Genomic DNA, 23,748 nt, shown 5'->3' on the forward strand with positions numbered 1-23,748 from the left:
AGGACAACCAGGCAATCGTTACTGTCGAGCCTTGCAATATGCCTTCAGGACAGGTCAAAGATCAAAAAATAAATAAGCGAAGTGCAATGAGTGGTTACACTGGGTTTTACATTTAGATCAATATCTTTTTTCCATCACCAAATTGTTTCTTATACCGCGACTCCTCAAAACAACATAATAATCCGTGGTAAAGTAAACACCATACATAGCTGTAACCACCTGGAAAGGTTATGTGGATTTGTTTTTTTATTGAAAAATTAATTCAGACGAGCTCAGTAAGAAAATGTGGTCACTCGCAGCTTTGGCACAAATGCTCAGGGTACTTTTTTCTGCCACATTGTTAGTGGCATATGACACGCAACCTTTTACTATCTTGGCAACATTTCCAAAGAACCTGCGTCATTCAAGCTCTTCAATGTGCACACCAAGCTTGTCGTGAGGCATTTACTTTTTTCGCATGACCCTCTGCACCTGTATCTGAACTATGGTAAGAGTTCACTCCCTTTGCTTTGAGTCAATATTGATTCAACATACAATAGGATTTGATCACTACAGTATAAACTAAGCAGGGCTGCACCATTTGGAAAAAAAGTCATATTGCGATTTACAATACTGCGATATAATGGTATCATATGTCTACTTGACTACCAAGGAAAATGAACAAAATACAAACATTTTGAAATGTGCACTTCTCAACTTAAACATACAAAGTTATGACATTAAAAATAATTTACTTTTTTTTAAGCAACAATATTTTACCATCTTTTAAAAATAGACATTTTAGCTTTGGTCAACAGTACAAATTAAATAGGAAAATGTATTCTTATTGAAATAATAAATGTTGTATTCCCTTATAAACAAGGGCATTTAAGAGGGTTATATAATAACTAGCGATTAAGTTACTAAATATACTTTGTACAGCCTCTTCTTAAAGTCTGCATGCTCTGAACCCCTCTACACTTCCGATACTCACGTGACCATATGCGACACGCGCTACCAGACTAACTGGACTGGTGGACGAGGGTAGTGCTTAATACATCCATGGAGTAGCGTAATTCAGAGGGCAGAGTCAACGTTGATTAAACACAGAAGCATAAATCCGTAATTAGTGAAAGCGACAACGGCAGGTGCGTTGAGTGAGTGACATCAGTGTGCGAGTGGTGAAGCAAGAGAGGAGAGCGAATGCTTGTGAGCGGTGTCGGACTTAACGAAGGCGCTGTGTGAGGGGAAAAAAAGATCGCAAAGACGATGTAAAGTGAGTTAACAGCAAACAATAAAACAAGCTTCTGAAGACACAGTGGCTTCATGTGTTGTTAATGCTGTCGGTAAAGTGAAGGGTGTTACAATGTGGAGACTGGAGGCATACAGACTGTCACGCACACCTTTTTGTTTACTCAAATCGTGCAGTTTTATAATGTTGGATAGCTCAATCATTCTGTAATTGTGAAAATGCTTACCAATGTCCTGTAAATTCTTATGGTTAACGGTGAAATTATCCAGACTGGTTGAGTAAAAGTAGCTTTGCAAGCAAATATATGAACAAAAGATGCTCAAGAGTGACTAATGACATCAGGGATTATTACATGAGAATATATAGGCTATACTGCTATAACAAAATTGTCACTGAAGTTTTTGGGATATCTAAGATAGCTATTATATCTATGTGTAATAGTTTGTGTATTGAGTTCAAATAAACAATCTTTCTGGCAGAAAGGCAGACTTCAAGTTTAAGCACAACATTATTATTATGGTTTGAATTTTCTTTGGTCATTTCTTAAACACAACTGTAGTAGCGGGAGCAGGACGAGCAATTTTGTGAATATGTGAGCGATAGGTTATTGCCTTTGATTATACTGCAAAAATGGCCCTTGTCAACCGTTTAAAAAAGGCTTAATTATCTTAATTCACTGGTTATTGCTCAGTGTAATGGAATTGTCAATAAGCACTTGCCATGTGAAATCCATCTTGGCTTCGGCAAACAGATCAACCCTCAACTTTGGTATATCAGGCTCTCTTTTAGTCTGAATCATTGATTACCTACATGAAACACTCCACTTAATAGTCTATTACTTGCCAAAAAGCATGAATTAACTGTTCCTTAGTCAGAAAACTACAATAACCCAGCTCAAACATGACCATTAAAACAGAAGGCATCATGCAACTTAAACAGAACAACATGACAGTCATTGCTATGTATCATGTGATAACAAGAATAGTCCATAATGACCCCCAACCCTATTGAGTCATCATAGGGATTTCTGTACTGTGTAATAGTTTTCCATATATCAGTCACAATCTTATTCCTCAGAGAGCAGTCTTGGCTAAATCTGACACTGGAGTATCTGCCCGTCTACAAATAGAAACATGCTAACCTATAGCTTACTACTCTCAACCTCTAAATAAACCTACGCACTCACCAGAGCATGAGCTTTGATATATGCTGTGGCCAATTGTGAACGTGAATGAAGAGACCAGTTGACGAAAAATTAAATAGCATGATATATAAATTGGAGTCTTTGCCATGCAGGTTCCTGTGCAGATGCTTAGGTTAGCAATATTAGTCTCACTAACTTGGATTTTTACTGTTTATGTTACTGCTCCATATATCATTGCCTGCAAAGCACTTACCATGCTGTGAAAAATGTTGTGCCAATGAATTCCATTGCCTTTATCAGACGTATTACTGTTACACTATTCCAAGACTGATGGTATAATTCCCAGAGTAATAGTATATCTCACAGCAAAGATGTGCGCCAGATCTCTGAAATTAAATGGCCTTAATGAGCTTCACCTCCACTGGACTATATAGCCACATGAGAGCTTAACTCACATCCTAGAGAACAAAAGCTGAAGAACACATGCATGAGGTCAGGACACAGTGAGTAGCATATTTTTCTGCTGTGTGAACAACAGTACTGAGGGGATAAAAAAAAAGAGCTGCTGATGTCCGATTAGATTTGGGCTAATTAAACTGGCAGATTCTGGAAGAGCCTTCAAACGACTTACTTTCAACAAGCTTCTATTTATAAAGGAAAGAAGATTTGATTATAAACTTACAGGTCTTAGCTGAAGACACCATTAGCTCTTGCTTTGGGTAGGGTTAATGAAAAGAATATAACTGCTTAAATGCAGTAGCATCTGCATAAACAAACCAGAAGATTGCCACGATTCCTTTTTGACTTTGCATATGAAATTCATTTCAATAACCAAAGGGAGATGGAGGTGATAAAGACAGCACAAAAGGAATATTGTAAAGCATGTGGTTAATTCGGACATGGACCACTCCGTTTTGAGAGGGCAGCGCGACAATCCTGTACAATTACTTGTTGTTGTCCTAGTCTGGAACTAGGCATTGCTGATTTTCCAAATACCCAGGCTGGAAAACCACACTGTACTACTACTGCAATGTACAATAGATGTGTCAAAGCCAAAGAAAACATGCACCCACTCCTCTGTCTGGAATGGACAAGTCACCACAACATCTCAACAGAAAATTTGCACGATGTGCCATTTGCTTGGCTACAGAGGAAACGGTTATAGTGAAGCCACAGAGCAAAACCTAAACAGGATGTGAAGAGAATTTCACAGTGAGCTGCGTCACAGGGAGCACAAGACATCAGAAAAAAAAACCACTCTCTCTGCCATGACACACTGACCACGTTTACATGGACCACATTAGTTGGAATATGGACCTTTATTACGAACACTAAAATAGTATTTAAATGTAGGTTGTTTACTTTAGTTGCTTGAAAGAAGTTGACATTAGCAGTTACCTAAGGAACTTTTCCTCACCACCTGAGGTTTCTGCCTAAAAGTTTTTCCTCGCCACTGTTGCACTAAATGCTTGTTCTTGGTGGAATTACTGGAATTGTTGAGTCTTTGTAAATTATAGAGTGTGGTCTAGACCTACTCTATCTGTAAAGTGTCTTGAGATAAATCTTGTTATGATTTGATACTATAAATAAAATTGAACTGAATTAAATTTAGGCACAAACATGTCTCATGTTGGCTTAAGATTTCCCTAGGTGCTTCTGTGCTAACCCTAAACAAAAACTACATCACCTGGGTCATGTGATCTTGCAGTCACATGCTTCTGCCTCATCTCTGTTCAACGTCCTAAAAAAAAACAGGATGCAAAATGAGCTTTCGCTTTAACAGTTTAAAATGACATGCATCGGAAACGCTCAAGTTCAGGGTTGGGTACCAACCTAATCACGTTGGTACTACCGAGTAACAATTCACTTTAATCAATCCATGACACATTTCTGTAAATTAGAGAGCATCTGGGTGAGATAGTAGTAACTTAAGCCCATTTCACACATGCACTGCAAACCGGAAATTATCTGGACATTACCCAGTGGAGCTGTATGTGAGAACGCAAACGCCCGAATCAGTTGGATCAGACATCAAACGGTCTCCAGCTCATGGGTACAAAGACCGTGTAATCTCTGATTGAGCCTATGTGTGAATTGAGCAGCTTATTGTGTGGAGAATTTACAGCCAGCGAGTGGGCATGGTGATGACGTTTCTATCATGCGGCGCGCCAAAAACTGAAAGAAAACAAACATCCGAGGGTGAAAAAGAAGGGTTATTTAAACAATGAGGCAACAAATATGTAAAGCCTAACTGATGAGATGACGAGATTTGAGAACTTCTGTCGGTAAGGGCCGACGCCGAAATCAGACAAATTCAAGGAGCAGCAAGCGACTTGGTTGTTGATGACCAAATTACGAACCGGATACGTGACCGCCACGTCATGCCCTGCCTCCTGCACGCTCTACCCAGCTCCACCCCCTGCCTAAACAAACAAGAGTATTTCCTGTAAGTGAGAATGTGTCTGGTCTGTGAGGGACATTGTCCAGAGTTAATATGTGAAAACAGCTTTAGACTAAATATTATCAAATGTTAATGTTGATATTTGGTCATATCATCTATTCCTTTAGCATAGCCTGCTTAATCCCCAAAAAAGCTCTCACCACATCATCAGTTTAGCAAAGGCATTATGCTTTAAGCTGCTCTTTTTGCCGCTAAACATGGGAGTAGATTAAAATGGAATCTATCATCAAACAGTAGGATTGCCATCTATGTCACAAACTATAGTTTAGTTAAGCTGTTTACATGTGCTTTAATAATGCAAGTTGGAGTATTCAACATGTTTTACAGCCACCGTGCTTACTCAGACTGAGCTGGTATCCATTAGTGTATTGAGAATTTTATTTTACTTGGCAATTTCTTTGAGTAATAGGTCTGGTAAATAGTGCCGGCATTGAGTTGCTGTCTAAAAGGGAAGGGTTGATGTTTTCTCTTGCTTTAATTATTAAACACCAACGGCTGTATCATCACTCCTGCATGTCCACATTAAAATATAACATTCTTAAACTAACACTTCCACACACAATATACTTCATGTACAACTGCACCCACAACTCAAAAACAACCTAAACCTCGATCCACCTGACTACAAATGTTGTGCTAGCTCACAACTAACCTGCCATAAATGAGTTCATGACCTTAAGCCTCCCCCACCCATGATGTGTCAACCAGGAAAAACAAGTTGATTGCTATGTCCTTGTCATCAGGGTGCCAGGTATACCCTGCTATATACATGTAGTAGTGATATTCCTAATTGTTACTTACTTGCTTAACTGTGGACTTATGATGCATTTTCTGGCCCTTCCCCCAACTGTGGCACGTAAAATGGCTTCCTAGAAAAGCACATCAGCTGTGCTTTTGCGAGTCCAAAGCTAGACACATAAGCTATTTAGTTGCCTTCATTTTCAGTCATTATGATTTTGACTTTAGACAACTAGGAGTGGCACTGAGAGCCATGCGATTTAATAAACGCAGGATTGGATGTGCAGATGCTAATAGGACAAGTAACCAAAAGTTTTTGCTGGTCACTGTTTGAAAACCGAAGACTGTTATGGGCCTAGGATTAGTCAAATTGTCCTGTTTACGGCAGAGAAACTGCAAGCAAGTAAAATAATTGTTGCTCGTATTTTAACTTTAAGAGTTCATCTAACGTTACAGTTTAATCACGAAGCTGAAGTGGATGACTGATATGCATAACAAACTGCAAGCAGCTTCTGTTCACCGTTTGCACTTAACAAAATGTGAAATATCAAATAATTAACGGCGTGTCGATAACAGAAATTACTATTAGTTAGCTAACTTAGGCGTGCAAGGTATGTTAACCATGGCAAAATAGAGACAACACAAACAGACGTCATGACCGGTTAGCCAACATTACACGAACAAAAACATGATCACTAACAAGATATTAGTCTTACTTTTCGAGAACGGGGAGACACAGCACGAATACAATTAACATTTAGCGTTATCGTCATTTTAACAATCAATGTTTGCCGTAATCGGAACTCAGAAGTAGCTAAAATGTTTGTCGTAATCGGAACTCAAAAGTAGCTAACGTTTCAATGTCTGCCCGTTCAGCAAAAAGCTAACACGCTACCTACAGGACTAGCTACCTGTATATATGCTTTAGCATTAACGTTATGTTAGCTAGCCAAATCTACTAGTAGCGTTATGGGGCTAGGCTAACGGCTAGCTAGCTATGAAACCATTGGAAATTTCAGCGGAAATGTAAATTAACATTCTCTCAAAATGTCAGATAACCACTTATTACAGTTAATCACCAAATAACGCATTTTGTGATATTCACCATCCTTACCTCTTGTCTTCTTTTTAGGCCCAAACCATTCTAGCTAACGTTATTGGAAAGCTCTTTTCTCTTTGTCTTTTCCAGTTACACGCAAAATGGACTCAGCAAAACGCTGTAACAGCTAAAATACTAAAACCGAATGGATGGTATCCATCTTTTCCTTAACACGCAAATGCGCATCGAGTGGAAAACAAAATAAATTCATTTTGTTTGTCGGTCATTTTATTATCCCTGAACATAAGTGTCTAATAGGTAAGGCTGCTAGCTAAGTTAAGCAGCCAGCAGGTACCACAGACAGGACTGGATGCACGGATGGCAGCAAGCGGTGCTGCCTTCACTTGCTGTCGGGAATATCTTACGCCAACCACCTAACCAAGTAAACATGAAGTTTTTTTGTAAACGTGACAGGGAAAATAGATACGTTTGGAGCACTACGGACAATGGACCATTTGAAAATAACACTGACGGTACCTCAGGTGGTATATACAACTTGAGAGATTTTTTTATTTTGACAGCGGACCAGTGGCGGACTCAGGCTGTCTAAAGGGCAGGGGCAAACGAAATAATTAAAAAGCATCAACTGCATGCAGTGTGGCACCATAGACTGTATAAAAAGATGATATACTAAATTTATATACTGTGGCACCAGCGCACAGAAAAAGTTTTCTAGCATGTAACATCATGTTTTCTCAATTTTAGGGCAACCCTGGAGGGTACTGCATCACATTTTCTCTACTGGAAGAGCACCCTAGGCATCATCATGTTTTCTTTACTGGAAAGGCACCCTTTATCATGTTTTATCTACCATAGAGGGCACTTTTGCTACGTTTTCTTTTTCAAACATGGGGGCACTAAGATATGGTAATTCCCACGTTGTGAATGCAACATTTATGTGACGCACAGGTTGCAGACTTTACGGTCAGGACGGATATAGGAGCGTTTCATTGTTCCCTCTCTTATTTTTAATATACAAATGTACTGCTAAATACAGTTGTCCCACGTCTCCTTTTGCCAATAGAAAAATATGTTGTAAATTCAGTTACACACAATGTATTTTTCTGGTTATCCGTGATGCTTAGATTCTAGACTTTAAGGTGCAACAACTCATATTCATGAGTTAAGTTGAATGATTTGATTAGTCTATTTTGGATTCATAAGATCTCATTTCTTCAAAAGAAGCTATTAATAAGCTATCCCCCAAAAAGTTTAGTGTTTGATTAAGCACATTAAGAAATAGACAATTTTAGCCCACTACATTAAAAATCATTTGCATTCTAAGTTACTTAAGCGGCACACATGCAACAAATTTTGATGACCAATGCTTTGGCATTATGGACAGTTTTATAGACAACCACATCCAAATTCATCATCATCATCATCATCCAGGGTCTAGTAATGGAAGAGGCAACATAAACTCATGAATGCAAATAAAACATTTCCAAACACTTCATATTATCCTAGCAAACGACACCATGTCTACAAACATTGCCCAGCACAGTGAGATGCCGTTTTTGAAAATATCCTTATTTGTAAATTAGTTAACAAAAAAGACAATTTATTTTCATTTTATTCTCAAATGCATATATGTAGTCATTATTTTTCTCTTTAGCAAAATAAAACCTTTTACAATAGCAAATATGCAAGAACCTTAAAAACAATAAACACACCAACTTTATTTTACAGTGAACAAGCAACTGCAATTTTATACCAAGACCTTCTCACTAATTTAAAATGTAATAAACTTTTATTCGGTATCCTTTAAAAAGGTCTCATGTCAATGTCTTTTCGATTCTAGATATGGCGCAGCTTTATTGAGGTTGTGAGCTGTACAGATTAAATTTGACTAAAAATATACTTTCGTACAAAAACACAAATTCAACATGAATAAGCACATAAGTTTTCTCAGATATTTTAAATTCACATCCTCAGTAGAACTACAAACTCGAGAAAATATCACATTAATAAAAGTAACGGGAAATGTGTTTTGAATACAGACATGACACGATGGCCAACCCAAAATGTTCTTTTCTCTCCAATTTATATTTTTTGCTAAAACTGTAGCATAGCCCTAAAAGTGTCCTATCCATCCAACTAACTAGAATGAATTAGGAGAAAAACATTGTGGACAGCTCAAATTTACTCAGGGAAACAAACAACAAGAAAACCCACTTATTCCAACATATTTATTTCTTCTTTTTCTTCTTCCTTGGAGGTCCTTGATCTGAATCGCTGCTGCTTTCCGAGTCTGAGCTGTCTGAGGAGGAAGAGGAGGAAGAAGAGGAAGATGAGGAAGAGCTGTCATCGTCGCTGTCACTGCTGCTGTCGCTGTCATCTGAAGAGGAGCTGGAGGAGTCGCTGCTGTCCGACGATGAGTCACTTGAGGAGCCATCTGAATCACTGCTGCTGTTGCTACCATCTTTAGCCCTGAGAGCAAGTGGCAGAACACAAAGGAAAAACATGAATACAGAACAGTGTGCATTGTTTTAAAAAGGTCTCACGCTGTTACCTGTTAGTCAAATTCCTTGTGTTACTTACTTGGTAATAAATCCTTTTGTGATTGTATTATTGATTCTGATAATGACTGTTGTAGTGTCACTACGCAAAAGGAGATGAGAGGAAAAAAAATGCTCCATTTGTTGAAAGTAAATGACATGTCTATGAGGTTACAAGTGCCAATCTGCAAGGTTTCTGTTTAGCTGTTGTTTTTCTTCTTTGAAGGTTGTACAGACCAGTGTAATCACACCAAAGGAAAACTAAAATCGTATTAGTCTCCCCCATCAGTGAGTCGGGGAGTGACACTGTAGTGCGTGTCATTGATGTGATGTTTGACACATCACTTCCCACAGTCACCAGACTCTGATACCTCTTGACTGATAGCATATGCCCCTCCCACCAACAGACCAAGCATGGCCTGGCACACTAAAACAAATAAAGCAACTACACATGACACAACATCCAAATTTATGCTGGAGCCAAACTGTCTGCAAAAGTCCACACTGCTAAGTTATACACTGCAATACAGAGCTTCAACAGGGGGGGGCGGGGGGGGGGGTCTTCAGAGTCACTGGAGGGGGGCCACCAAATTATTGGTTCCCCAACAATTAAAATATGTAGGAAAATATATATTAACATGAATCCAACATATTAGCAAAGATAAAACTGCCTAATCGTAAAAAAACAACAACCTCAACAACATTGATGATAGGCTTACTGGCCTATAGGTAAGGTAGCCACTATGGTAGCCCCCACAGTTACAGGTAAGCCGATGGATTCACTGTGCCTTCCACATGTATGTTTAACATTAAAACATGATGATATATGAATATGTAAATAATTATAATTTGAATAGCTTAGTACTGTAGGGCACCATGAAAAGGGATGTGTATAGGCTTCAAGCCGCCCTACACGTTATTGTAGGCCCAGTATTTTATGCACCTCAATTTTATACAATATATTTAGTAGGGGGTCCCTGCTCGTCCCTTTCAGGCTAGGGGTCCTTGGCCTAAAAAAATCCGTTAAAAACCTGTGCTGTAATATTTTTGTAGTCTATAGCCACAAGTCAATTTTCAACCGGTTATGATGCAAGTCAGTGTTCTGGGGGAGGTGGCAGCACACATGTCCAGGGGGAAAATGTGGAGTTAAACTAAAGTTGAACAGGCCCTTTGTCATAGCAGAAATCTTGCAATGGCAAACACAGATGGAGATAATAACATTATTAATTGCTGCATAGCACTGCAATAACTGCGGGAACTAAGCCATCGTTAAGGTTATTAGTTCCACCTGTGCTTTCCCAGCTACGACAAGTCAAAATGTCTGCCATGAAAACAGCCTACAAAAATCGATTCATTTGGGAACAATAAAAAATAAATAAATCAGTGCCCAGATGCTGGCAAAGCTATCAAGAGGGTTGGGGAGGAGGGGGGGGGGGTTACATGTTTAAAAGTACAGGCTTTTTCCTGAAGACATTCTGACATGTCAAAGGAGAAAAAGCAGAGGTGTAAATATTAAAATGAATACCATTTAGCCGTTTTAGTTTCAGGGGCCTGGTGTTGTGCATTCTGGCTACTGGGACACATTAAATCAACAGTAAAACACACAAATGAAAAATTGAGGATAACCAAGCAAGTTTTACGTATTATAACGTATCATAAAATTGATTAAGATCAGCACACTTGACCTTTTTAAAAAGGTCCCATGGCATGAAAATTTCACTTTATGAGGTTTTTTAACATTAATATGAGTTCCCCCAGCCTGCCTATGGTCCCCCAGTGGCTAGAAATAGTGACAGGTGTAAACCGAGCCCTGGGTATCCTGCTCTGCCTTTGAGAAAATGAAAGCTCAGATGGGCTGATCTGGAATCTTGCTCCTTATGAGGTCATAAGGAGAAAGGTTACCTCCCCTTTCTCTGCTTTGCCCCATGGATGTATTAAGAGAACTGGATACAGTGTTCGGCGGGAAGCCCCGTACGTTCCAATGAGAGTGCTCAAAAGCGCATTATGCAAACATGGAGCTCGGCTTTTCCGCATTCTTGGCCCATGACGTCACGGTGGACACGCGCACTAGCAACAATTTGTTTGTGTTGTCTTAGCAACCGGTAGCAACATGCTCGTTCATGAGGTTATCTCTCGTGGCAAATTCATGAACTCGCCGTTTTCATTGTCTAAAATATTCACTAACGTTAAACATTGTGTTTTCGTTGTTCCTGATCGTTTACATGCTTACCTAAATAAACGATAGATGTATTTAGCTAGACAACCAAGGAGATTTAATCATTATGTCGTGCTACTAGCTAGCTAGCTACTAGCTAGCGCTTGCAGTTAGCCTGCAGTTTCGTGAACAGAGCTCATCCATGGCTTCATCTCTCATCCACGTTACAAGCTTTACAGCATACAGCCCTCGGATGGATCATAAGAGAGAACCAAGGCCATGTCATCACTATGTCTGTAGTAACGTTATGTAGGCATGATCTTAATACAGCCATGCTAGCCAACCCTGATGTTAGCAACTAGCTAGCTAGCTGATAGCCCCGCCAGTTTGGGAAACGCTAATGACGTTACATCCACGTAACAGGCTTTACAACATACATACATCCCTCGGATGTATCATAACTTCATAAGATGATACCATGGACGTATTGATAGAACACATGGTGAATTATGACCATTAGCTATATCCATTATTACAGCTAGCTACGTGAGCTCGGGAGAACAGTCATGTGAGCGGGCGTGCGCAGTCCCGTGCGTCTGCTCGCGTCCATTATGCGCGTTCATCATTTCAAATTTAATAATTCTGGATTCGCTTCTAGTGAATGTTAAAAATGTTAAAAACGTAACGTTTTAAACAATGACCCTTTCATTGTTCAAGCTGGTAAGTTGATATACCCCGAAACAAATTATCCGCTGAAATATAGACGTTTCTTTCGCCGTGTAATGTCTATGTGAAAAGTCTTTCTGGGCCATGGGGTGCAGTACCACCGTTATCCGCTAAGCCCATGTTGGCATATAGACACGGCGCTCTTGCTGGGGGCTTGCTTTGCCCGCCCAGAGAATTTGGCCCACCCATGAGAGAGAGACATCATGGCTTTCGAACGAGCAAAGTGGCAGTTGGTCAAGGCCACACCCCCACCCTCCACCTTGCCCCCCCGCCCTCTCAGAAATGGCACATACTAAGGAAAGCTCATTGTGGGACTGGCTCTAGTGGCTGTAATTCTCAGGCATGAAAATGGGTCAGGGGTGAAAAAGGTGAGAAGGATATTACCCCTCTAGGGTGGTCCGGGGGCATGCTCCCCCGGAAGAAAATGTAAATATTCCATATTTTAAAAGCATCAATCTGATGCACTTTGAGATGCATTTTTTGCCGACCAACAGTGTAATATTTCAATATGCACTCATTAAAGTTAAGTCCTTCTGACATTACACAATAATAAGTCATAAGTTTTAAAAACTAAAAAGTTTTGGATCAATTTTTACTTCTTCCAAACATATGTTAAATAAAGAGTCACTGTGGATTTACATATTGCAATAATATAATCCTACAATGAATCATTGTGAAAACTAAACTTTACTACTTTGACCAGGTCATCATCAAAAAAGCGAATTAGTACATTCATGATTTTGTCCATGTTGATATTAGCTGCTTCATTTACATTTATTAAAAACGTCGCATTGTTTATCTTTTCATATAGCTAGACATCTAGACGCTGGGACAAGGCCGTTATGTTTAAATACCTGCCATGCCAATTCCAAACAGACAGCTTTGTCAAGGCAGTTTGGGCTTCAGATAGCTTTTACAAAGCTTTTACAAATCATGTTCCGCTATGAACGTACACACGTATCGTTTGTATCACGGTCGGTCAGTGAAGGCGCAGTCGCAACGGTAGCAGTCGTTGCCGGTAACGTACTCGTATGACAGAGTGCACGGACCGAAGCTTTGTGACTAGCATCTAATGACTAGAAAGCACTTTCTTACCGCTGCTGCCGTCCAGTGTCTTCTTTCAACATGCGCTGCAAAAGCAAGCACCCGGCTCCCTCAATTTGAGGCACCAAGTGCTAATAACTGCTTCCAGTCTCCACCCTTTTCCTCTTGTCCTCTATTCATGCCCAGCGCCATTTGTTTTTAACTACTTTATCAACTAAAGCTGCCTGTATCTACATGCTCCAAGTTTGATAAACTTTGCCTCCATTTTTTTTTAGCCGTGTTACCACCAGGTTACCACGGAGACCACACCGGCACCGCACTCTGACATTTCGGCAAAGACCCGCCCTACTTTGCATCTGATTGGCTAGAACGCGTTTCATTGGTTGGTGGAAGTTCGATGATTTGTTAAATCCAGCGCATTAAAACCTTCTTATATACTGTCTATGATTAAAACAAATCCCATGTGGACTTTTTAAATTTATTTATTTTTCTAAAAGCCAGAAATCGGGCATCAGGCCCGAGTACTTAAACCCCCTCCCCCTCCTTAAACATTTTCTAATCGAATCTACACGATTCACGTAGGTCACCTATTTTGGTTTCAAAACGGGGAATTTCGCCAAAAGGTGAGTGATTTTCATGTCTGAATTTTGCACCAAGGCTGAATTTCGGGAAAGAGACTTCAGATACAGTATTAGGGGTACACTAAGGTCTATATAAAAGCATCCAAAGAGCACCATGTCATGGGACCTTTAAGACATGTACAAATACATTGTAATTTTTAGAAGCAGACATTGAAAAGTACTGGATAAGAAACTATCACTATTGTAATATGATTCAATAGTAGAATCGTTTTACTGCTGGTCTATAGTCTCGCGTTGCCAGACCTACCTCCACAGCGCTGCGGAGGAGGGTCTGGCGAGTCCAGACAGCATTCTGGAAACTCAAACCAATCACAATCATCATGGGCGGTACGGTGCCGGAACTTGTTTTGGTGGAACATGTGTACGTTCAAAAGCTCTGGATTTACCCTGCAGAGATCTGAGGAGCAGTTAACCGTAGTCCTCATAAATCGACCGGAGTTTAGAATGCCAACACAAAGGAAGCCCAAGGCAACGTGGATATAGACTAGCTGAGGTTTATAGTGCGTTCCATTTACCTCAGAACTCGGAAGCCGAAGCTGGGAATGACGTCACACCCGAGTCGAATGTTCCATTTACAAGTCGGATTTTCATTGTTTTCATTAGCTCTAGCCAGGTTAGCCATTATGCTGTTTTTTGTTGTTGCATACAAACAGCGTAACAACATGGCCACAGACATGACAGCACTGCGTGTACGACTGATTTAGTGAGACACAAATAACACAGAAGTGCTTATAACTGTATGTTACTACTGCTATCACAACTGTTGGACATGGACCAGCCACGTTGGAATTTTAGCTCGGGGGTACTCTGTGGTTACCAGAGTTCGGCGAGGTCAGGGGGTGTGTTTCCGACTTTGACCTTGGAAAATCTGAGTTCCGAGTGCAAATGGAACGCACTATTAAAAAGTGCTCATATTTTGCTTTTTGTCCATTTCTCTTTCTTTCATTGTGTCATATATCTTTTTTGTGCAGGTTATAGGTTTACAAAGTGAAAAAGCCCAAAGTCCACCCCAAAGGGACTTACCATCTCCAACAGAAAACACTGTTCACAAACCGCTTCAAACAGCTCTATTGTAGTCCAGCCTTTACTTCCGGGACGAACGTGCCTCATTTTGCATCACTTTATAACACACATTATAATGCTCGCCCTCATACTCTGCTTCTGACTGGCCATTAGTCCTTACTGCACATGTGCAACTCCCAACACAGTTGGAACAGAAGTGAGATGTCTCACTCTGTAGCTAAAACAGAGAGATCAACACAAAGGGTGAAAAGAGGAGCTGCAGCAATGTGCAGTATGACAAAAATGGGGGTGTTTTTTGAAAATTAAACCATGTAAACCCATTCTGGTACAACCTCTAGCATAATATGAGCACTTTAAACAAGTGGCCCATAGTCATCAATAGTCTCCACTAGAGGGAGCAGTTACATTACACTTCAGTCAACTATGTTCAGATAGACCTCTACAGCAGGGGTCGTCAACTACATTTTTTCAAGGGCCAGAATTTTTCTAAGCAGACACTCCGGGGCCGGACTTTCAAATAAAGAAAATAAAATAAATTTATACCTAATACGCCTATTCTTGTTTGAAATTTCCACTGTCTTATTGAATTAATGCTATATTTTTTTTACATGTATTAGTGTGAGCAAACTCATACATACTGATAACTGTCTCTTTAACTAGAAAATGATCTCAGACTAGGAGGCAGTTCACTGAGGAGTGATGGTTAAAGTCTGTGATTATGGAAACATTATTGTAGTATGCAACGTCCTGATTGGTGGAAAATGCTTGCAGAAAGAAATGGCTGCTGTCGGGTAAACATGTCACTGTCAAAGACGTGGAAAAGCCCAGCTTTAATCATGAATGACTGATAAGCAGGCTATGCACTCGTCAATTATGCCTCATTTACAATGAAAGATGCTGTTGCAAAATAATACAACCAGCATCATCATCATCAAGAATGAAGAACTCGAACATAACGATCGCGTCTTTCACCTGCATAGTATCTGTTAAGTATCTGTCCACATGTATCTGTTTTGGTCTTAAAATACCTCCATAGATTTACCGCTCTAGCGGAGTTTGGTTTGTTCAGCCAGCAGTGAGGTTTACAAGAATCTGTCCAAATTTCCAGATTCCCGGCAAACTAAGATAAACAGTTAGACTAAAAACTGACAGCTTTTGTTTTAGCTTGTTTGTAAAAAATTGCAGAGTAGAGCTGTGTTTGCGTAAAACAGCACGGTGGACAAGAGTGGACTGAGCAGACTGAAATATCGCTTTCTACGCGTTTATGCCGGTCTACACAGGTGATTGCATTGATAAGTATTGGCTTTTAACTCACAAAGGTTTTATTGTAGCCTACTTACAGAAAAGAGACTAGCGCGAGTTCATCTGCCCCAGCGGCCGTATCGTACCCAGTCAGGTGCTGCGTGTTTTAACTCACACACATCCCGGCTCAGCGGTGTGTGTGTTTTAACTCACACACATCTCGGCTCAGCTGTGTGTGTGGAGCTCGGGCATCGCTGCACAGAATCCCGGCATGTGAATAGAAATGCAAATACAGGGGGCTGGGTTTTTGCTCTAAATGCTTGAAATGATAAATAACAGAACAAATTTTTTCCTCTTTACATTTTGTGAATTCGTGATTATTCTGCGGGCCAGACTAAAAGCTTCGGCGGGCCGGATGTGGCCCGTGGGCCGCCAGGTGACGTTGACTGCTCTACAGTTTGGAAGAGAAGAGTGGAACAGTAATGCTGCAAAGGTCATGACATCTACCCATCCATAAACACCACTTGATCACAGTGTCATCCCGACATTCTTTCCTAGGCAGATTCTCACAACAATTCAAACTTGAATTTACGTGACTATACGACTCTCACATGGCTTTCATGTGATCTTATCAACCTTCTATGACAATAGGCCTTTCCCAATTCCCAGTTTGTTCCCCGATTCCTCTCCTCCTCACGATTTAATTTAATGATTACAGAGGCAGCTTTCAGTAATTGCAAACATTTCCATGCGCACAGTAATTTCACCGCAGCTAATATCGTGGGACATTTAAGCAGCAAAACTAACTGTAGTAACTGACTTGGGAAACAGAATTAAACCTTTAGCTTCTGAAATAATAATAATCATAATAATAATGAAGTTCGGCTGCGGTTTCTCGAGTCTCTCTCTTAATGGGGACGCACTTACAAATGAAGCAGTCTGCTACGGCAGCAGACGGCAGCTCTGCTATGTTCACATTTTAGAGAACGTAATTAATATTTTACTCATAAGTTATGTTTTATTGTACCCAACCACAACCCATCCACTAATAAGAATGTTAATGTATATGATCTAGGGGTGGGCGATATGGAGAAAAATCAATATTTGTTGACCAAATACCTCGATATCGATATTGTAGTGTTGACGATTGGTGCTTTCACAAAATATTTACACAATTAGATTTTTGATAAATAATCATCAGTAATGTGGACATAATGACTAAGTGGGGAAAAGGCAAATAAAACCGCTAGAACAGTCTGGTAAGTTCAGAAAATGACATAACTTTACTGTAATGCAGCCTTTAAAACTAGGAAAAGACAACACTTATGCCATATTACGATATCCAAAATCTAAGACGATATCTAGTCTCATATCACAATATCGATATACTGCCCAGCTCTAGTATGATCCGACTGGCCCAATTCTATTATAGCTCCTTCCGGCAAGCTTCCTCGATGCGCTCTACTCGAGGTAGGTATTCAGACACTTTCAAGATGGCGCGCTGAAATCGATTTAGGGTAATCGATTTATTTAGGTCAGCTAGGCGAGAAAGGGGAGAGAGAGAGGGGGAAGACATGCAGGAAATTGTCACAGGTCGGATTCGAACCCTGGACCTCTGTGTCGAGGCATAAACCACCAAAAATGTAACTGAGTAAAAGTATAATTTGGCCAAAAGAAAAAAAATAAATAAACTGTTTAGTTTATTATTTAAGTATATTGTATGGAAATCGTGCACCTCTAGTAATTATTTCACATCAAAATATATATTGTTTGTAGCAAAAACATATAAAACTGTCACAACATGGTTCAATATACATCCTACTTACTTTTTTTTCATTTTCTTCTCACTGGAGCCTTCTGTTCCTGGTCTGTAAAGAGAATAAAAGCAACAGCCTTAGTGAAGAAATTCCGCCGGATGCATGCATTTTCCGTTTCCTTCCGCTTTCTTTGTGTTGGAATTTAAAATTCGGTGGATTTATGAGGACTATGGTTAACTGCTCTTCAGATCTCTGCAGGGTAAACTGAGACAGCTAGCTAGATTATCTGTCCAATCTGAGTTTTCTCTCACAAGACTATTTTGCAGCGGCTCTGTGCAGAGTTTAGCACTGCCCAAGACGATTCTGATTGGATTACAGAAATGACATCAAACCAGAGCACATTTTCCTCCCATCCCCGAAATCTGTGTGGAGTAGCCAGACCCTACTTCAACGCGCTATGGAGGAGGGTCTGGCACAGTGAGACTAGTTTTTGTACAGTGTTTAACAGTATAGTAGAGTAGAATGATACCGAAGCTCCAAAGCTTGTTTCACTACTGTGAAGCACAATGTTTCAATACAGGGCATCGGCGCTTGTGTCAAATGAGTAATACCATGTGACTGATGACACCGGACGCTTCAGACATCACAGGCACTTCGGTTAAGTGCTTCATTCAGTTTTTAAAGTTTTAGCTAAACTATAGTAAGATAAGAAGAGAATACATTCAGAAATATGGCAATGTACGCTAGAAAGACATAATCGTAAGTATGATATCATTTACACCTGACACCAACTAACAATGCTATAAAATTGGTAAGCTCATTCAATGATTATCATTCTCCAATCACATCACATTTCATTTGAAAGGTTACATAAATATCAACCATGAAGTTAAAACACATGAGCCCACAGTGGACACTGGACCTAAACTACACCAATTATGTACATTAAGGTTTTTTGTGTCAGCAAAAATATTTTATACGTAGGATTGCAGAGACTAAGAATGCATTACATAATTATTTTACTGTAATATGTTGCACAAGACCATCGGAATTTAACGCCGCGTTTATGAACAAAAGTATTACAGATTTAATAATAACGCAAGCCTGTTGAACTTTTATTGCACACACACGAGACAAACTATAAATAGGAGGTGTAGTGCTATGGCCCGTCTTAGAGGGCTGCTATGCGTTTTGCAAGCCACCAGGTGTCACTGTGTTTGGAGCCCCAAAGCTTTGAATCTTTTTCTGGTACAAATGCAGAAAGCTTCATCCAGACTCTGCTGTCTGTCTGCTGTGTGTTTTCTACAGTGGCTCCATTTTTATATATGGCTAAATTGTTTAGTGTGGGTCAGAAACTGCTGAGTGTGGTTCCTGCTCCATGGTACACAGAGTCTTAAAACATGACATGTGAGCTTAGTCCGACACCCTCACTGTTCCTCTGGTGGGTCAAATTCCCTGACTGACTAAGACAACCATGAAATTCAATCTGGTCGCCCACCTCGATCCAAACCCTTTAGCAGAGCAACTGTAAATCCAAAAGTTGTTAACACCGCCGTCTCTGCATATTTAGTGCCTTCTGACTTGTGACCCCATAATTACTGAGCAAAAAAGGCGGACACGGAAAACAATTTGGCCGTTGAAGTGAACAAGTGAAGCTGTTGTCTTCCTCACAAACTGTCATTGAATGCCAGAAACTCACCAAATTGAAAGTAAACTTCAGTCATTATACGTATATCCCGATGTTAGTTATCCAAAGTTGCTGCCAAATGTCATTATATTATACATCTTCCACAGCTCTGTTTCACCTAAACACTATTGGGTGCACATGCAACCACGGCATTGCCAGTAAGAAAATAAAATATCTCCACATTACTTTTACAAGTCTGAAATACCTACTAGCACTTTGAAAATCACTCACATGTAGGCCTGTCGCGATAGTCAATAAATCGAGTTATCGCATGATAAGAAAAAATGAGCTCGATAATTTTTCCGGCCGCGATAATTTCCGTTTGCATGCTTGTTTATTTTCCTCGTTTCTCCCTCTCTCTCTCTACCAAAGAGACTGGAGGACCACTCTCGGTTCCTTAGCGTAACGAGGAGTGAACCCTCTTGTCAGGCGCATGGTCTTTGTGTGGGCGGTAGGCTACTCCAGGCGGAGAGCGGAGAGTTGGAGCACGGTTTCCTGCAGCACTTTGCAGTTAAGGCCCCCCCAAGAAGAAAGTATATGAGCCGATATCACCCGTGTTACTCGGCGTCCCGTTTTCTCCGTTTCATTCCAAAACACACAGCTGACAACCTGCAGGTGGAGACTGTGGAGACGGGCTCGGATACTACACGCGCTGCGTGGACTCTTCAGTCTCGCAAGCGGTTTCAGGAAAGTGGCTCCATGTGTCCGCAATACGCAACCGAACATTAACGGTACAAGCAGCTTCCGCTGACACGGACGTGTGGAAAGTGTGTGTGTCTGTGTGTCGGCCCGCCCACGAAGCTCCGACCTGCAGAGGAGTAGAAGCCGCACCTTCGCCAAAATGAAGACTGAAAAACAGAACTATTTTGGTACATTTACTCGCCACGTGGCAGCTAGCCATACATTTAGATTTTATTTTTTTATTATATATTATTTAAATGTAATATTTAGTGTTAAATAATTGTAAAATGTAGTACAGAGTCTCTAGTCTGAGAACTTACGTGTCACAAACGGCAATTCCACAACTGTAGCCTACATCAGCGTGAAAGACGACATACCAAAGGAGATCAAAGACATATTGTGGATATTTAAAATGTCTTCCAGTTCCAGTGTTAAATATTCTTTAGAAATAAAAGTGTATTGATCTTTAAAAATGTGTACCTGTAGTAGTAGTAGTAGTAGTAGTAGTAGTAGTAGTAGTATTATTAGTATTAGGCCTATTATTTGGACATTATCATTATATTAGATGCAAATGGTCTCTCGATGACAATATTATCGTTTATCGCAATAATTTCTGGGACAATTTATCGTCCAGCAAAATTTGTTATCGTGACAGGCCTACTCACATGTTCTAATAGTATAAAACAGAATCAGCAAAGACCTGCCTTTCTGTCATTAGTAGTGCACTGACGGAGACGCCTTACCCAGTGATGCTGAGGGGTTGGTTTTCATTCTCCTTGAGTTTCTTTTTCATCTCAACTGTTCTTGACGGCCTGTGCACATATTTCCGCTTCCCTGTGCATTCGTAGGTCCAGTGTCCCATCTCCAAACACTTCTGGCAACGCACATGTTGTTTGTTTGCCTCTCTACGCAAAATAAAACAGACAAATCTGAATGAGGACAGATGATGACAGTCACTACAGCTATAAAGAAAAAACATATCACTGTTGCAGCTACATTTCCTTGTTATCAGTTTAGGGGTTAAAAGAAGTACTTTTCGTAGTACAGCTTTGACGCTTTTGGGGGTGGCAGTAGCTCAGTCCACAGGGACATTGCTTGGGAACCGGAGGGTCTCCGTGCAGACCAAGTACGGAGTGTGGACTGGTAGCTTGAAAGGTGCCAGTTTACCTCCTGGGCACTTCCAAAGTGCCCTTGAGCACCAAATCCCCAACTGCTCGGGGCGCCTGTCATGGGCAGCCCCGTCACTCCAGACTGGTCTCACTGAATTCCGTAAAATGGGCACGGACTGGTAACAGCTCATTCCGTGGTGGTGGTACGGAATGTGTGAAAATTCCGTGTAGCCACCACGGAAAACAATGCCAATGTAAAGTCAATGAGAAGATGACGTAGCACGGTAGTGAGTAGTACGTAAGGCCGGAATTTCGCGTCAGGAGGTTGGTTGGGGTGGTGGATGGGTAAAACACAGGACTTTCACCCAGGAGACCGGAGTTCGCGTCCCGCGTGTGGCGTTTGTCAGTTGTGTTTTTTTTGGTTTTTTTTTATAAGCATGTCCCGCGTGTGTCACAGAACCGTAAGCCCACCCACGACCTTTTCCTGAACCCAACCGCTCCGTTCTTCTTGCGTGTCACGTAAGCCCGTGTTTCTTTTTCGGCAATCCGTGTTCATTTCACGGAATTCTTCCGTGAGCCCATCACGGAATTTGACGATCCGTTGGCGATCCGTGTTCATTTAACGGAATTATTCCGTGGCAGTATAACGGATTTTGTTGCAATTCCGTGAAACTGCCACGGATTTAGAGTTAAGGGCCCATGTTCATTTTACGGAATTCTGTGAGATCAGGTTGGTCACTCTGACATCTCTCCATTAGTAGGTCCTGGGCATGTGTGTGTATTTCAGGTTTAATGTGTGAAATAACTAACAACAGAGTGGAAAAAATGAAATTTACCCTTGCGGGATCAAGAAAGTATGCCTTAATCTTAGCTGGTAAAACTGTTGGAAGGTTGAAACCTATCAATGTTTTTGAAGATGCCTGCTAAATGTTTTAAATCAAACATTCTACAGTCTGTCACACAGTTTATTTCTTGAGTAATATACAACTTTAATGATGCGGACAGAGCTCTCTATAAATACACAAATAATTTCATAGTGCTGTAGAAGTCATCATTTTGAAAACCCGCTTTAATGATCCTGAACCAAGCCAACATTACATGTCCAGCTCTATTTCCAATGTGGGAATGTTATGAACATCACACATGTGATATATGTCAATATAACAAGACATAACAAATATTTTAGTCGACAACATGTATCTTACACGCAGTTATTATTAGGAGGTGTTGAAATTAATCAAATAATCGATACATCCAAGTCATGGACATGGAAGATGCTAATCGGCAGGCTCATAATCAATTATTTCTGTTTACAATTTAATGTAGGCCTAACAACATTTCTGTTTACATATTCTGTTATGTTTTGCACATTCAGGAAGTGCCATGTGCTCAGTGCTGTAGTTTTATGTATGCACTTTATTTAGTATTAGAGCACTGCAGAATGTTTTGTTTTTGAAGCTTGAAAAGCTATGAATTAAATATCCTACATGGCTTTAATAGAAAAATGTATTCGACGCCTCGTGATGCATCGAGATATCGTATCAAATTGAATCGCTGACATGATAATCGTAATCGAATCGAATCGGGAGATCAGTGAAGATTCACACCTCTAGTTATTATTGTTAATTGACATATGTTGTACGATAATCTCGATTATTTTTTTTTTACTTTCGCCGGTTATTTAGTTATTAAAATATACCAGGCATGATTTAAAGACTAACACATGTCTGAGGACAGAAAACTGTCAATAATCGTTCTGTACTGTAGAGAAAGACCGCGGCGCATTTGTGCTCCATTAATCAGTCATGCTGTGTTCGTAATTTACTGCCTACATCTAACACGAAGCACGATGAGCTCAATGTTATTTGTGTTTAAAAGACCGCCATATTCGCTTAAACGATGAAAACGGTGCAGTTTTATCAAGTTATGTAAATTATACTTACGCCTGCCGTCTAGCTATTATTCTATGCATGGGAGTCGCCATGTTGCAGTTTACTTTTTCTTCTTCATTGGTTTCGTACCAGTACCTATTTCCGGCAACCTTAAGAGAGGCGAAGTCCCTCCCCTTCCGGTGGACCTCATGGGACCTTATTTTGGAGAGAAAAAAATATGTATGGTAGTGAATGGGGAGAGACTAATTCTTTTTTGATCCTGTTTGAATTGAGCCAGGAATTACACATATGATGTTCGTAAATTTAAAAGATAATTTTGCAACTGAAGAAAGTCACAGTTTGTCTTAGGTTTGATGTAGTACCACTTTTTACGTGAAACCGCTCAGTGAGCTATCTTGTCTCTCCAGCAAGTTGCACACATAGACTGTATATTATGAATTATTATTATTAATATTAACAGTCTATGGTAGCCCATAATTGCTGGAATCCTCTCAGAGGCGACCATAAACCTAGCTTAAAGACTCTGCCTACTGTTATGCGTGCCGACATTCAGTCTCGCCTTCTCCTGTGGTGCAGTATTTACATCTGAAGAGGGGTTCAAAAATTGGAAAAAGGCCATG

General features: G+C 40.3%; 2 protein-coding genes across 6 annotated transcripts in view; both read right to left on the minus strand.

Annotated features, from left to right (window-relative positions):
* Positions 1 to 7,004, minus strand: part of aff4 (AF4/FMR2 family, member 4) — a 33,099-nt gene extending 26,095 nt beyond the window's left edge. For 2 of the 5 annotated variants that reach the window (XM_039777160.1, XM_039777156.1), the window contains exons 1-2: positions 6,689 to 7,004; positions 4,063 to 4,116 (exon numbers count right to left, since the gene is read on the minus strand). In XM_039777160.1, coding sequence (XP_039633094.1) covers positions 4,063 to 4,071 — 9 coding nt within the window. In that variant the 5' untranslated portion in view covers positions 4,072 to 4,116; positions 6,689 to 7,004. Of the gene's footprint in view, positions 1 to 4,062; positions 4,117 to 5,637; positions 5,658 to 6,688 lie in introns of those variants that run through there. The other 3 variants (XM_039777158.1, XM_039777157.1, XM_039777161.1) reach the window with 3 other exon arrangements.
* A 1,224-nt stretch (positions 7,005 to 8,228) lies between these two features.
* On the minus strand, positions 8,229 to 23,284 carry zcchc10 (zinc finger, CCHC domain containing 10). Its single transcript, XM_039777163.1, has 4 exons — positions 23,180 to 23,284; positions 20,871 to 21,032; positions 17,829 to 17,870; positions 8,229 to 9,103 (listed from the first exon to the last, which is right to left on the minus strand). Exons 1-4 carry the CDS (start codon positions 23,218 to 23,220, stop codon positions 8,863 to 8,865), a joined length of 486 nt encoding a protein of 161 aa, XP_039633097.1. The 5' UTR covers positions 23,221 to 23,284; the 3' UTR covers positions 8,229 to 8,862.
* Between the last annotated feature and the right edge of the window lie 464 nt (positions 23,285 to 23,748).

Source organism: Perca fluviatilis, chromosome 16, assembly GCF_010015445.1.
Source record: "Perca fluviatilis chromosome 16, GENO_Pfluv_1.0, whole genome shotgun sequence".
Classification (NCBI taxonomy): domain Eukaryota; kingdom Metazoa; phylum Chordata; class Actinopteri; order Perciformes; family Percidae; genus Perca; species Perca fluviatilis.